The sequence below is a fragment of the Talpa europaea genome, assembly GCF_964194135.1.
Source record: "Talpa europaea genome assembly, chromosome: 11".
Lineage (NCBI taxonomy): Eukaryota > Metazoa > Chordata > Mammalia > Eulipotyphla > Talpidae > Talpa > Talpa europaea.
The window spans coordinates 58,891,519-58,906,482 of NC_140078.1; the positions used below are offsets into that span (position 1 = coordinate 58,891,519).

General features: G+C 38.7%; 1 protein-coding gene across 2 annotated transcripts in view; it reads left to right on the forward strand.

Annotated features, from left to right (window-relative positions):
- Positions 1–14,964, forward strand: part of ADAMTS9 (ADAM metallopeptidase with thrombospondin type 1 motif 9) — a gene marked incomplete at both ends in the record, with an annotated part of 162,465 nt that overhangs the window by 65,112 nt on the left and 82,389 nt on the right. For both annotated transcript variants that reach the window (XM_084248298.1, XM_084248299.1), the window contains 6 exons: positions 3,416–3,582; positions 3,673–3,802; positions 4,397–4,523; positions 9,405–9,615; positions 10,080–10,244; positions 11,865–12,029. In XM_084248298.1, coding sequence (XP_084104424.1) covers positions 3,416–3,582; positions 3,673–3,802; positions 4,397–4,523; positions 9,405–9,615; positions 10,080–10,244; positions 11,865–12,029 — 965 coding nt within the window. The remainder of the gene's footprint in view (positions 1–3,415; positions 3,583–3,672; positions 3,803–4,396; positions 4,524–9,404; positions 9,616–10,079; positions 10,245–11,864; positions 12,030–14,964) is intronic.

Below are 14,964 nucleotides of genomic sequence, written 5' to 3' on the forward strand. Positions count from 1 at the left end.
ACTTAAGGCATGTTTTTCTCATCCACAAATCAGGTATCTAGGTAAAGAGACAGTGTATATTGTGGCATTATGATCTGGCAGGAACTGAAGCTTATATGTACTATCTTGATTAATGCTCTTAACAATCCTGTGAAAAATCAGTTGTGCACAGGAAAAAACAGGTTTGGAAAGAGTAACTCACCAAGGTCACACCGACGGAAAGTGGGAAGAACTGGAATCCCTTTAGGTCTGACTTCACCCTCTGCACGCTTCACAACTTCACCTTACTTCCTCCATGTTGAGAAGTGAATATCTGACCTGGAGTGATAGATGGCTGGATATTGAAGTTTATTGGTTGGAGTGATTGGCAAGACTGGAAAGATAAGCCCTGCATAGGATTTATAAAACAATACAGGACATTTATGCTAAGGAGTTTTAATTAAATTCTATAGTTTGTAGGGACTCTCAAGGGATTTGGAGCTAAGAAGGTGAAAGATTTGTTATCTTTTCAAAAGTTTTTTTTTTTCCTGTGAGGTGTTCTTCCCAATCATTTCAAATGAATTCCCCATTTTATCTTTCGTTGGAGCCAGGATGTGTCATGCGGGTGAGAATTCTGGTGATTGAAGTGCTGGATTAGGAAGAGAATTCACTGTCTTTCATTCCTGACCTTAGAAAGAGTAACTGCTGCATAATACAGTGTCAAGCTGAGTGAACCCTGAGGTTTGCATGTCCAAGAAAACAAAGACCTAGTTGCTACTAAGCCACAAACAATATTCAGAACTTGAGCTCAGACCTCAATAATCTCCATTTACCCACTTTCCTTAAATCTTCAAAATTTCTTCTGCATACACATGCTGTTTCCAGAATACCCGGTGACAGAGGGCACCTCACCCACATCAGTGAAAGATAGGTTAGGATCTGGCAAAACCGGAAGATGTCTTGGCCACTCCCCAGCCCACAGCCAAGACAGATGTTATTAAAATGATGCTGATACATGATGCTGCCTTTGAATCGCAAAATTTCTTGAGCAGCTAGTCCCAAGTGGTTGACATTGCTGCCTGGGATGAAACCTATTTGACATCCATGAGTTAAATTTCCACATCTCCATAAATGACCTAAATACATGGCCTGAGCATTTGAGGGATTCCCTTGTGAGAGTCCCTAATAATCATGCACAATTTACAAAAAGGTAAAGGAGGCTTTATCTGGTATTCTGTTCAGCGCCCAAATGTTTTAATAACTCTGGCTTATTGCGTGCCAATTTCATGTCCAGCCCAGTAGTCAGGAGGATCCATTATCAAGCAGTATTGATACTGGACAAAGCAAAGTGGCACTTAAAACCAGTTTTATAATAAATACTAGGAGGAAAGATATGATTGGGATTTTTTTTCTTGAGAAATTAATCACAGGTTATGAAAAAACATTTATTCTATTTTCTTGTATTTAATAGAAATGTGGTTTAATTTCAGTCATGTCCAGGTCTTTAGAATGGAAAATACAACAATTGAGAAATATTTTCACTTACACTTTCCAGTGTACTCATATGCTAATGGAGTAGTACATTCTTCCTTAAAATTCAAATGTAGGAATAAATAGAAAAGTAAATCATTTTTCATAAAAATTTCTGAGACTTACTCACTTTCCCAGTAGTCTCTTTTGACACCTTGATAAATTATTCCTTCTGAAGCAGCTGTCATTTCATCTTCCTTGTCAGTTTCCCTTCCCTTTCTTCCATTTCTGACTGGTCTAACTCTGTCAGTTCCTGATTGGTTCATCATTTTTGCACTTGATTCAAGCAGTTCTTCAATATCCCTTTTTCAATTTCACTGATTGCTTCAATATTTGCAAGATCTGCAGTAGATTCATTCATTCTCCCAAGAAAAGAACTTACTGAGCACTACCATGTGTGCTGGCAGAAACTGGTAGATCATTTTGAGTAAAACAGACACCAAATTCTTGCCCTCACGGGGCTTACATTCTTATTTGGGGAGAAGGTAGATCAACTATTTGGGAGAAAATTTAAGGCAGAAAAGGGATAAGAAGTATGGGGTCTGAGCTGGCAATGAGAGAGGGTTAAAGTGTTTAAAGAATGGTCTGGGTAGGTGCGTTCATCCTCTTTTACTGTGCAACAAATTTTCTCAAGACATAGTGACTTAGAACAACAAAAATATATAGCCTCTCCCAGCTTTTGTGTGTCAGGAATGTGGGAGCAGCATAGATGAGTGTTTCTAGTTTGAAGTCTCTCATGAGGTCATGGTCAGGATTCCAGTAATGACTGTGATCGATTCCAAAAATATGGCTGGGGCTGATGGATTTACATCCCAGGTGCCTCACTGGGTGCTGATGGTGACAGTGTCAGTTATTTGCTGCCGTTTGCAGGAGGATTATCAGTTGCACTCCTTGGGCCTACTTACATCATGGAAGCAGCTTCCTCCACAGCCAGAGATTCAAGGAGGAGTAAGGCCAGGTCACAGAGCCTTTGACTTGACCTTTGCAAGTCATACTCTGTCATTTCCACACTATCACAGTGATTACACAGTCAGTACTGGGAAGGAAAGTGACATAGGATGTGACACAGGATGTGACACAGGATGTGAATACCAAAAGACCAGGATTATTGGGGTCAGGTTGAAGATGGCCTACTGCAGTGGTTCACATTGGAGGACATTCAAGTGTGTATTGGCCATAGATTTTCAAATTTCAAAATCTGTCTAACAGTAGATGAACAAAGATTCAATTGGCTCAAGTAATTCTAGTATAGAGAAGGATATTTGTGCATGAGCCAATTTTGCAAGCGCTCATTTCATTGGAATGTATTATTATTTTTTTAAGATTTATTTATTTATGCATACAAGAACTGGGGTACAGGTCAGAGTTGTAGGGGGTGAGAGAATTCACCAGAGACAGAGCAGGGAACAGATCAGCCAGATTGACTGAAACACACTGCTGAGGGGAGCAGCGGGCAAATTAGGAGAGGTCTACTGCGCCATGTGGGTAGCTCCCTGACCGGGGATCGAACTTGTGCTGCAGTGAGCTTCATAGATTGTATCTTAACCTATGTTTTAAGACACACCAGGGAGGACCCGGTATCCATTTTTAAATCATAGCACTAAACTTCTAACTCTATAACGAAGGGACTTGTATAATAAACCTCAAGCTACTTAAAACCCTTATAGTGTATTTCACTTGATTTTTGCAGGTATCATGAGGGGTAAGTATTTATGATCTCCATTTTAGAATTAAGGAAATGAAAAGCCAGAGTGGGAATGTGGTTTCCCAAGGCCACACAGCTGAAAAGCTAGGATTCGAGCCCAAGCCTGTGTGACTGCAAAGTGCACGTTCTTTGCACTCTGCCTCTCCCTGTCCAAGTTTTCCTCATATTGTAAGTAACAAACCATTGACAGCAGATGAGTAAATTCTCTTTTCTTATTGACAGCATTATCAAGCAGTAAAGGTGAATTCTTGCTAAATGGAGACTTTGTTGTCACCATGTCCAAAAGGGAAATCCGTGTTGGGAATGCTATGATCGAGTACAGTGGGTCCGACAATATCGTGGAAAGAATTAACTCCACAGATCGCATCGATCAGGAACTTTTGCTGCAGGTAAAAGCTTGGCGGTGAACCCACCATGCTTTTCTTCCACTTGGAGTCCCCAGCCGCAAACCTGCTCTTCATTTTGTGTGCACGTCCCAGGTGTTGTCGGTGGGAAAGTTATACAACCCTGATGTGCGCTATTCTTTCAATGTTCCAATTGACGACAAACCCCAGCAGTTTTACTGGAACAGTCATGGACCCTGGCAAGCCTGCAGCAAGCCCTGCCAAGGTATCTGCTGGGAATTTAAGTTCTCTTCATTTGTTTTTCCAGTTTTATTGCAAAATAATGGACACATGACATTCTATTCATTTCAGGTATAGAACATAATGATTTGAAGTATGTATATATTGCAAAATGATCACCATGATAAGTCTAGTTTATATCCAACACTACTTGTAGTTGTAAAGTTTTTCCTTGTGAAAAGAACTTTTCAGATCTACTCTCTTTCAAATATACAGTACAGTGATATCAATTAGCATCACTATGCTGGGCATGACATCCCCAGGATTTACTGACAACTAGAAGTTTGTACCCGTTGATTTCTTTTGCCTGTTTCACATCCTCACTTCCATCTCTGGCAACCATTAATCTGTTCTCTGTTTTTATGAGTTCAGGGACTTTGTCAGGTATCATTATTTAAGCATTCTCTGTGAGCTGCTGCTTTTGGCTGGTAATGGAAGAGTCAAGTAGTTGTTGTAGAGGCCAAGTGGCCCACCAAACTGAAATTACTTACTACTTATGACCCTTTACAGAAAACGTTTGCCAATCCCTGATGTAAGTGGAATAGATTGTTTTCCCTACCTAATTTCTTTTCTCCCTTAGGGGAGAGGAAACGAAGACCTATTTGCACCAGGGAATTTGATCAGCTTACAGTTTCAGATCAAAGATGTGATCATCTGCCCCAGCCAGGACCCATCACTGAGCCCTGTGGCACAGACTGTGACCTGAGGTAAGGCCAGTGTTTCCTCATGGTATTTACTACTGAGTTGTGAGGGTTTTGGAGGGGGGGGGGGTCCCTGCACAAGTGAGGAGCAAAGGAAGGCATGTTGGTTGTTAGTTCTTTTATGTTTCTGTGAAATAAACTTCAACCATTTTCCCTTCCTTCTTAAATAATTATCTAAGACATATGCTTGCAGATTTCTTGCTATTCTGCAAAGAATTAAAAGTCACTATCAGTATGTGGCACCTGCCAAGAAAGTTCTCATTTGATCCTCACAACTTACTCCATAAGTGTTATTATGATTGAGTCACATATTATATGAAAGTTTGATTTGAAAGTCAACAGAAAAAGAGAACTTCATTCTCATAGTAATGTTTTGCATCTACCCAGACTGTATGTACCAATGGAAGAACTGTCATGCAGATAAAGCTGCAGAGCACTAAGGCAGAGTCATGGAAGGAACTAAAAAAATCTATATGCTGATGTCTAGTTAGGCAAACAGTTATGTCTTTTAAAAAAGTATGAAATCTGAAACAAAAAATAGTTGGTGGGCAGAAAATTCTGAAGTTTTCCTATTTGCCTGCAAGTTTGATTGTATCATGTTTGAATATTAATTAGTGGGGGAAGGAAGAGTGCTTTGTGTATCCAAATATCAGTATGGATGAGCTGATACCGCCATAAAGTGGCATGGGAACTTGATAAAATCTCACTTTCTAAGTAGAAAGTGAATACTTAAGCATTTTGGCGTTTCCACATTACCATCCTGAATCCTATCAAGAGGTATTGGCAGACTGTAGTGCTGGAGTGACAATTATAAGGCTCTCCAGAAGCTCTGAGAGATGAGTGCTGGCATCAATTAGTCATGTCTGTCATGGAAATAGGAAAGAAAGAAATGGCATGAGTGCCACATCTTTGCCAGTCATAACCTGAAGGCTGTGATTTCAAAGACCAAGCTCATTTCACTCCATTGCTCTTCCATTTTACTCAGTGTTACTTTCTTATTCCTTGGTTGGTCAGAAAACATTGACAGAAGTTATTGTAGAAAGAAAAAAAAAAACCTTAGATATTAAAAGGCAGTCATTTAGACTAGGTAGTATTAATTCTTGTTAGAGTGTCCATATGACCATTGCTTTAGCCAAATGATCTTTTCAGAAAAACACTTAGCTAATTGCTCGACTTAATTTATTATTAAAGTGTTGGGGGAAAACATGGAATTGGTGGATAGAGTCCTTGAAGCATGACCTCAATAAATTAGGAAACGTGACATTTTCAGATTAACTCTACATCATATTATCACTGAAAATAATATTATGGTATTAATATTATAGATCTGGGATGGGGGCATCTTTCTGAAGAAAAATAACTCCCAGGAGTTTTCTGCCCCATTCCTGTTCCCTACCTCACTTGGGTCCCCTTAGTTGTCATTTCTGCGCTGGCAGAATAAGACCCAGCTGGCAAGGTCTCAGACAAGAAATGCAGATATTGTAGAGGTCCTGCCTGCAGCACTAAGCATGCTCTTCTAATCACAAGAAAGGCAAGTTCCTACAAAGCATTTTGAGTAATAGAACATGGCCATAAATAAAATAAATGTTTCTTAAGAGCCCTGTTTAAAGTTTACCCAAGGAGCACCAATTTGAAGGTAGAGATAATGTTTGAACGGTTCCTTTCCTTTGAGAAACTAATATTTTTCACTTCAAACATATTCCACAATAAGCCACCATTTAGTTTGTGATGATATTGGTTAATAGGGTGTTCTCCAAAGTTTTGTCTGCTTTGGACACTTTCAGATGTAAAACAAAAATTAAAGATATTTTACAAAATGAAATGCATACAAAGGTAATCTCAAATTCATGAGAGTTTTATGTAGAATTATCCAGTAAATCTCAATTAGATCTCTCCTCAAACTTTGTGTTATTGGTTTATGTGGAATTATGTGATAGCAGCCATTTTTCTTGATATCATGTGTTTCAAATGCCACATATGCCTTGCCTTATTTAATCCACCTATTACCTCGGTGAAATTGAATCTGTCCCCCCATTTCACAATGAAGCTGAGGTTCTGTGAGTCTAATTAAACTGCCTGAAAAGTGTCAAGAGTTTGCATCCTCGCCCTAGTCTTCCTAATTCTGTAACTCATCCTCTGATTTTTATTAAAAGGCATTTCACAATAACTAGGTAACACCAGGCCTTGAAATCTTTTCATTTCATACAGCAGGCATATCAAAGATGCTGTTCTAAATCCCCCATTTGGACAAATTCACCTTTTAAAACATTTTTAAACTCTGCTGAGGGCAAAGGAGAACAGCAGTTCAGGAAACTGGCTAGTATCTCCAACTGATGGAAGAAAGGACAGTGAAGGGATTATAGTCATGTTTTTTGATAGATGAGTCTATGGTAGAAGTGACAGACCTTAGGGGTAAAATTTATAAATGAAAAGGAATAAAAGGGGAGTTTAGGATTAGCTTATAAAGCCTCATAAAAAGGTTCATGCTCATGTCTGAAATTAAATAGAAGATCTTGTTTGTTTGCCAACATACATATTTATATCATTTGAACTTTTCCAGATTGTTCAAAAAATTAAGTTGTACTGAAAAGACATACAAAGACACGAACCATGCCCAAGGAAGGTCTTCTGTCTTCTCTGAAGCCCAAGGTGGCTGTAATTGTGATTTATACTAATTGTTGCCAAGTAGCTGTATGCAAAACTAAAAGGCTGGAGGGAGGATTAGTGCTGATTGGTCAAACTCTAAAATTGTTTTTCCCAAAGCATGTTTGTGGAACACTAGTTCTATGAGATGATCCATGGCAAAGCAGTATAGATTGGATGACCTTACTGGTCATTTTCTTCCCTGTCTGGAGATTCACAATACTGATTAACATTCAGAAATCGCTGAGAAGTTCAATGACAGAGAAACCTGCTCAGTTCAGTAGTTCCTGAAATTATCTAAATGTACAACCACCAACACACCCACAGACACATTGCGTATTTTCTCTTATTAGCACTTTGTTTTTCTGAAATACAGATTGAAATATCGTTTTTGTGTGAATTGGATGAATTCAAAACATATTTTCCAGGGAGAGAACATGACAGAGGCTAGCATTTTGACAAGAACTTTCATCAGGCAGTGCTGAGACCTTTTTATACACTTTCCTAAATTTATCTCTTCTCAGATTCTGGGGGGTTATATGACTATCAGAGAAATTCCACTTTTTCAGCCCAAGATCTGGGGTGGGAGCAGGATTCCTGCCTTTTTGATCCAAGATGGAAAATAACCTTTCCTCAAGGAAATGGTGATGAGGCAAAGAGAAGATAGCCAAGAATCAAAGGGCAGATGAAAGTTCCAGATGTTGCTGTTGAATTGGTCCACGTTTTTGCCTCACTTCCTTAGGGAAGTGAGAGTTTGCTCAGATTAAACTTTGGCAGGATGAGATAAAGCTTTGTTTTATAATCCCTCATTTAACACATTCCGGTTAGAACAAAATCCCCAAAATACTATGTCACTCTCATGGAAAATCTCGGTGGCCCACTTTACATACTAAGTGTAAAAGTAGATCAACTCTGATCTATTTTTGGACATTTTTGAGAAATTCTTAGATAAGAAGATAAGTGTGTGGCCATTCTCCTTATTCACCTGAGTCCTCCCCGAGACAGGTGTAGGTGAAAGAATTCCTAGGGCATTGATATTCTGCTCACCACCCAATTTCTGAGTAAAGAATTAAGAGTGAATTTATGCAGAGTGAATTATGAATTCATAGTTCATGAAATTATAAAGCAATTGTCCTTTTTGGACAATGAGCTTTCAAGCTCATTTATTTAGACTATTAAGTTTTAACATTAAGAAGCAAGGGTCATATTCTTGAGGCAATCAGAGAACCACTGAGCACCTACTGTGTGCCAACAAAGGCTCATTGTAAATACTAGGGACACATAGGTGACACAGATTTGTAGACTCAAAACTAATTTTAAAAGTGTATCTCGGAGAGGTAGGAGATAAATAGGTGAAACACAGAGGAATTTTAGGGCAGTAAAATTACTCCATATGATATACTACATGTTTGTTCAAACCTGTCAAATACGAAATACTACAAGTGAACCCTAACGTTTAGTATGGATGGTAATGATGAGTCACTGTAGGTTCGTCAATTATAACAAATATATCTACCCTGGTAGGAGATACTGATAATAGGGAAGGCCGTGCCTATTGATGGCAGAGGGTATGTGGTAAACGTCTGGCCCTTCCTCTCAATTTTGCCATGTGATTAAGACTGCTCTGAAAAATAACTTATCTTTTGAAAAAAATGGGTAACTGGGTTGTATCGACTGTGGTCCATGTCTTCAAGGAACTTGGTCTTTATTTGCGCATAATAATGTACATAGAGTTCAATACACTTGAAATTCATAATGACCATCCAATCCATTCATTCCTTTATCAATTCAAAGAATGTTCACTGAGCATGTCTTGGCACAGGCCCACATATGGGGTTTTTATGAAGAGTATCCAACAGTGGCTCTGTTAAAAGCAGCCTCGTTGATGAATGAAATGCTGGGTTGCGTGAACCTTTTAAATATAAATTGCTTTTTTTGCTCTGTTGAATTCCAATGTTTTTTTTTTTTTTTTCATTTTTGGATGTTTGAATTTCAGACTAACTGTATCAAAGGAGAATCTTCACAATGATAGAACTGCTAGCTGTCACTCTATGACTGCCATATACATGAGCAGCCTTGAAAACTACATGAATATGTTGATTTAAAATTGGATTTCAGTAACCGTGGCTTTGGATTTTGTGCTATTTAAATCAAGGAAGTAAAGGGAACTCAACTTTTTCTACTCTTTTAGATAAGAGAGATACATAACAAAAAATTTGGCTTCTCCCCATTGTTTTTGCGTAGATGGCATGTCGCCAGCAGGAGTGAATGTAGTGCCCAGTGTGGCTTGGGTTACCGCACATTAGACATCTACTGTGCCAGGTACAGCAGGCTGGATGGGAAGACTGAGAAGGTTGATGACAGTTATTGTAGCAGCCACCCCAAACCAAGCAACCAGGAAAAATGCTCAGGAGAATGTAACACAGGAGGCTGGCGATATTCTGCTTGGACTGAAGTAAGTTGATTCTCACTCAAAATGTGTTTTCTTGGATGCAAAGTTTCATTCATTGATGTGGCTCCTGGCAGGCTGTGTTGAGAAGCCCCATTTAATTTCGTCTTTGGAAAAACAACTACCACGATTGATTTGTAATGTCTGACATGGGCATGACATGTGGAAACTTGGGAGTGGTGGAACAAATCAACCAATCACTTTTTCTATACACCTCAGGTCATTTCCAGTTTTGTTTTCTTATGCCAATTCACTGGCATAAGAAATAGAACTCATATTCTTATGCCAATTCACTCAAAAAAACTTGGTAAATAAATCGATCTACATGAACAGATACCCCAGAAATAACTGAATTGGCTATGGTTAGTTGTTTCTTTCTTAAGGGTTGGAAGAAACAATCCAGCATAGGCAGGATTGTGAGCTGCTTAAGAAATTCAACAACAGTTTTATTTAGTTTTTTATCCTTTCAGTGTTCTAAAAGCTGTGATGGTGGAACCCAGAGGAGAAGGGCTATTTGTGTTAACACCCAAAATGATGTCCTGGATGACAGCAAATGCACACATCAAGAGAAAGTCACCGTTCAGAGATGCAATGAGTTCTCTTGTCCACAGTGGAAATCAGGAGACTGGTCAGAGGTGAGATGGAAGGATTGTTATTCCCCTGAGTCTTCTCTGACAATGAGTCTCCCTTGGTCTATTCAAGGCTAATCCTGCTGTACCTCTCTCCTCCATGCCCTTGAAGAAACAATTTCAGTCCTCCACCTGCCACTGATGAGTCTACTGACAAGCTTAGAGGCACAAGGGGGTTGGCTGGATCATTCACCATCGTCGTTTTTGTTGGTGATTTTGAAGTTCCGGTTCCTTACCTTCCCTCCTCTGTGTGCCTATAGCTAAGTTACCATAAATTTGTTCAGTTGCTGGTGGCAAACAGAAAATACCAGGCTGAGTAGTCCAGATTTATGCCTTTTCATTCCTTAACCCAATGAAGTAAATGCAGATATACCATTTCTTAACACAAGTAGCTTCAGGGCAGCCAGAAAAAGAAAGAGGAGCCTCTTTCTCACTTTTTGACACAGTTTGAGCACTTGCTATCAACAAGTCCAGTAAGATTCCCCCCAAGAGGGTGATTCTTTCCACTCTCTTTAATAAAGAACAAGTGGAAGGGGAACAGAAATTCTTCATTTATGGGCCAAATGAAGAATGGTTAATAAAGACCAAGGTTTTCCCTGCTGTAGTTTCTATAGGTATTCCCTTATCCTTGTAAGCACCATATCAACTGTTTACTTTCAACATCAAAAAAAGGTGAATCTATAAAAAGATACTGTTAATGCCCCTGAATGGCAGACAAGTACATTTGGTTAGGTGTCTGATTCCTGTGCAAATTGACAACAAACTTAATGCTTTTGTTCTATTAACAAACTGTCTTAGCTTAAACTCTCATATTTGCTTGAAAAAAAAGAATTGAGGATTTAAATTGAACTTAGCTAATACCAAAGTATCATTTTAAATTATACAAAGGCTCTTTACATGAATGCTTAACAAAATGTAGGCAGAGAATATCAAACTATAAATTCAGTATGATTCAACATTCCCTAGATTAAAAGATGTCTGGGAAGAAAATAGGAAAGTGCTAATATTATCCTTGGCTAGTGAGATATTTGGAGCATTATAGTTTTTATGTTTATGTTTTTCATGTTTTTCTGACATATTATCTATGTCTTGGCATGAGCATAGATAATAATAATGATTACATTTAACATTTGTGAAATAAATATGTGCTAAGCATTTTCCTGGGATTTTTCTTATTTAGTTTAGTTTAGTTTCTCATTTAGTATCATTTCAGTTTTTGCACTAGGCACTCTTGCCATCCCCATTGTATAGATGAGAAAATTGAGGTAGAGAGAGATCATTTGACTCAGTATCCTTAGATGGTTGTGATTTAAAACTCTGGGTGTGCCTGCTCATGAATTTCCCACACTTAACTCCTGTGTTCCAAAGGCTAATCTGTGGTTCAGAGGTGGGAGGTATTGAGTTTATTCTGTTTGAAACTGGCCCAGAACCTGTATAAATACAGAATGAATGAAATGAATGAATGAATGAAAACAAATGAATCTTCATGTATTTACAAAAGGCTAAGACAGAGAGGAATTGTGGTGGGAAAAGAGCACACCTGTTCCTGCTGATCAATGAATAACCCCTAGGGACCATAACACATTGTTCAGAAATGACCTTGATGGACTGTGCTTTTTATTACAGTGCTTGGTCACCTGTGGAAAAGGGCATAAGCACCGCCAGGTCTGGTGTCAGTTTGGTGAAGATCGATTGAGCGAAAGAATCTGTGACCCCGAGACCAAGCCGGCCTCCACGCAGACCTGTCAGCAGCCAGAATGTGCGTCCTGGCAGGCAGGTCCCTGGGGACAGGTATTTTGAATGATAAAGTTCTTAACTACATTCTTTCCGTCTTATCTGGAGAGGGCTTATGGAGAAGCATTCCAGGCGGGGGACTTCACAGGGGTGCCATCGTACCTCCACATGAACTGTACCTCCATGGCGCTGGTCACACATGGGCTCTGTGACCCTGTCCCCACTTCCTGGGGCTGCCACTTGCCTTCCTGAAGCTGATTATTCCTTTACAGACCCACACGCATGTCTTCATCCTTAGGTTAAAGCCATAGTTTCAGCACATGAGGATGTGGGGAAATTGACAACAGATCTCCGATCTGACTGATGTTATCTTCTCACATGCCACTGTGGGTCTATTACACAATGTGATTTGGGGCCAGTGTCTTTGGCTGGAGGATCTGGACTGGTATTTGGAAGGGATTTTTTTTTGGGGGGGCTCCCAATGTCACAGTTCCAAAGCTCATTCTCATAAATAAGTCAGACACTCCAAACAGAATTGCTGGCATCAAAGGTTGAAGAATCATTGCTTTTGTAATAATCTTTTCTGAGTTCCCTAGTCTGTAGGTTCCAGTCTTAATTTGAACCATTCTTAAAGGAGAGAATGAAAGTTTCCTTTGGGCTTTCACTTGAGAAACCACTACTCTTGAAATTAAATCCTTCCTAATATAGAAACAAAAGCATTCTGGGTACTAGTTAAGTAGCACTCTGCGTTCCCAGGAAAAGCAAAGCATCAGTCTCCTGTCACTTAATAATCTCTTAAAGAATGACTCTCCCTACTCCCACCCAGCCATGACCACAGCTACTAGGGCTCTCTAGCTTTTATGTCCCTATTTCCAATGTGCTTGTGATCAATGAGAGCAATTTTATTAGTACACCCTCACAATGTCTATCATAAACAAATGATAAAAATCAACAGTTCTCTGAATCCTCCCCATTAGACAACATTGCCAGTCAGGATGGCTTATCCCACTGAGTAAACAGGGAGAGTCCACTTCTACCTTTAAATCTTACCTTCTTTTTGTCTACAACTGCATAACTTTTAAGACTATCAAAAGGAAGAGACCTCAGCTCAGGATCACTAGTGGATTTGAATATAACTCTCAGAACTGAAAGCCTATTTTTTATTCCTGTCTACACTAACCCAATCCTAGCCAGAGATTTGTTCTTCCTTTGACTGTACATGCAATTCAGGGAAACAAGCCCTGAATTATTTTTCAAAATATTTAAGAATAATGCATGCATATCAGAGAAGTGTTGCAAATTGTAATTTAGCATAAAGAAGAAAACCAACACAGTCCTAAATACACACCACATACAGTACTAATGTTAAAATGTTTATGAATTTCTTCTGCTTTTTTACTAACATTAGTATTGTACTTTTTTTAATTGAAGTAAAACTCATGTAACAAAGCTAACCATTTTATTTTTATTCTTTTTTAATGACTAATTTTTAATTTTTTTTTTTTATTTTTGATGTATAAAAGAACTAGGATGCAGGCCAGAGATGCAGGGATTGAGAGGATTCACCAGAGACAGAGTGGGGAGCAGAACAGGCAGATGTACTGAAATACACTGCTGAGGGGAGCAGCAGGCAAGACAGGAGAGGTCTGCTGGCACGATGTGGGTTAGCTCCCTGGCTGGGGATTGAACTCATGCAACAGTGGCTGGCGATAGCTTCATTGTGCTGAGACTTTAATCCCTGTGCCACCAGGAGGCCCTATTTTTATTCTTTTAGTTGAGGTTACAGGATCCTCCCCAGCAGGTATAATCACTGCAGAACACCCACCAGCAACTCACCCACATTCCATCACCATAGTCCATTGTGTTTCTTTCTCTCTTGTTCTTACACTTCCCTGTCTGGATGCTTTAGTTCTACAGTTAGCTTTCAAGGGTTAGTTTTTGAGCTTGTCTTTATCTAATCTTTTGTTTTCTTTTCTGTATTTCACATATTAGTGGCACCATCCAGTATTTATCTTTCTCCTGACTTACCTCACTTAGCCTTATCCCTTTGCGCTCCATCCATGTTGCTGCAAATGGTATGAGTGTATCTTTTTTACTCACCAAGTAATATTCCATTGCATATATATATATAAACCCCCCACATCTTGCATATATATATAAATATATATATTTTTATATAATATATATTTTTATATAATTTATATAATATATATTATATATTATATAAATTTATATAATATATATTTTTATATAATTTATATAATATATAATATATATAAATATATATTATATATATATATATATATATATATATACCCCCCACATCTTGATCCACTCACCTGTTTGGGGTCATTCAAATTGTTTCCTAATTTGGCTATTGTGCATAATATTGCAGTGAAAGTGGGCGTGCAGGTTTCCTTTTGAATTAGTATTTTTGAGTTTTTTAGGTAGATGCCTAGGAGTGGAATTACTGGGTCATATGGAAGATTTAATTGTAATTTTTTGAGATGCCACCATGCTGCCTTGAATAGGGGCTGGACCACCTGCATCCCCACCAAGAGTGGAGGAGTGTTCCCTTTCTTCCACGTCCTCTCCAGCACTTGTTGTTTCTGGTCTTGTCAATGTGGGCTATTCTCACAAGTGTGAGGTGGTATCCCATTTGTGATCTTGATTTACATTTCCCTAGTAATTAGTGATGATGAGCATTTTTTTCATGTGCCTCTTTGCAGTCTGTATGTTTTCTTTGAAGACTGTTTAGTTCTTCTGTCCATTTTTTTGATTGGACTGTTTGTTTTCTTTTTGTTGAGTCATAGGAGTCCTTTGTAGATCCTGGATATCAGTTCCTTGTCAGATATATATAGTGGACCTATATTTTCTCCTACTCAGTAGGGTGTCTTTTCATTTTTGTTACCATTTCTTTCTCTGCCCAGAAACTTTTAGGAAAAACTAGCCATTTTAAAGTCAACAAGTCAGTGGCATTTAATGCATCTAG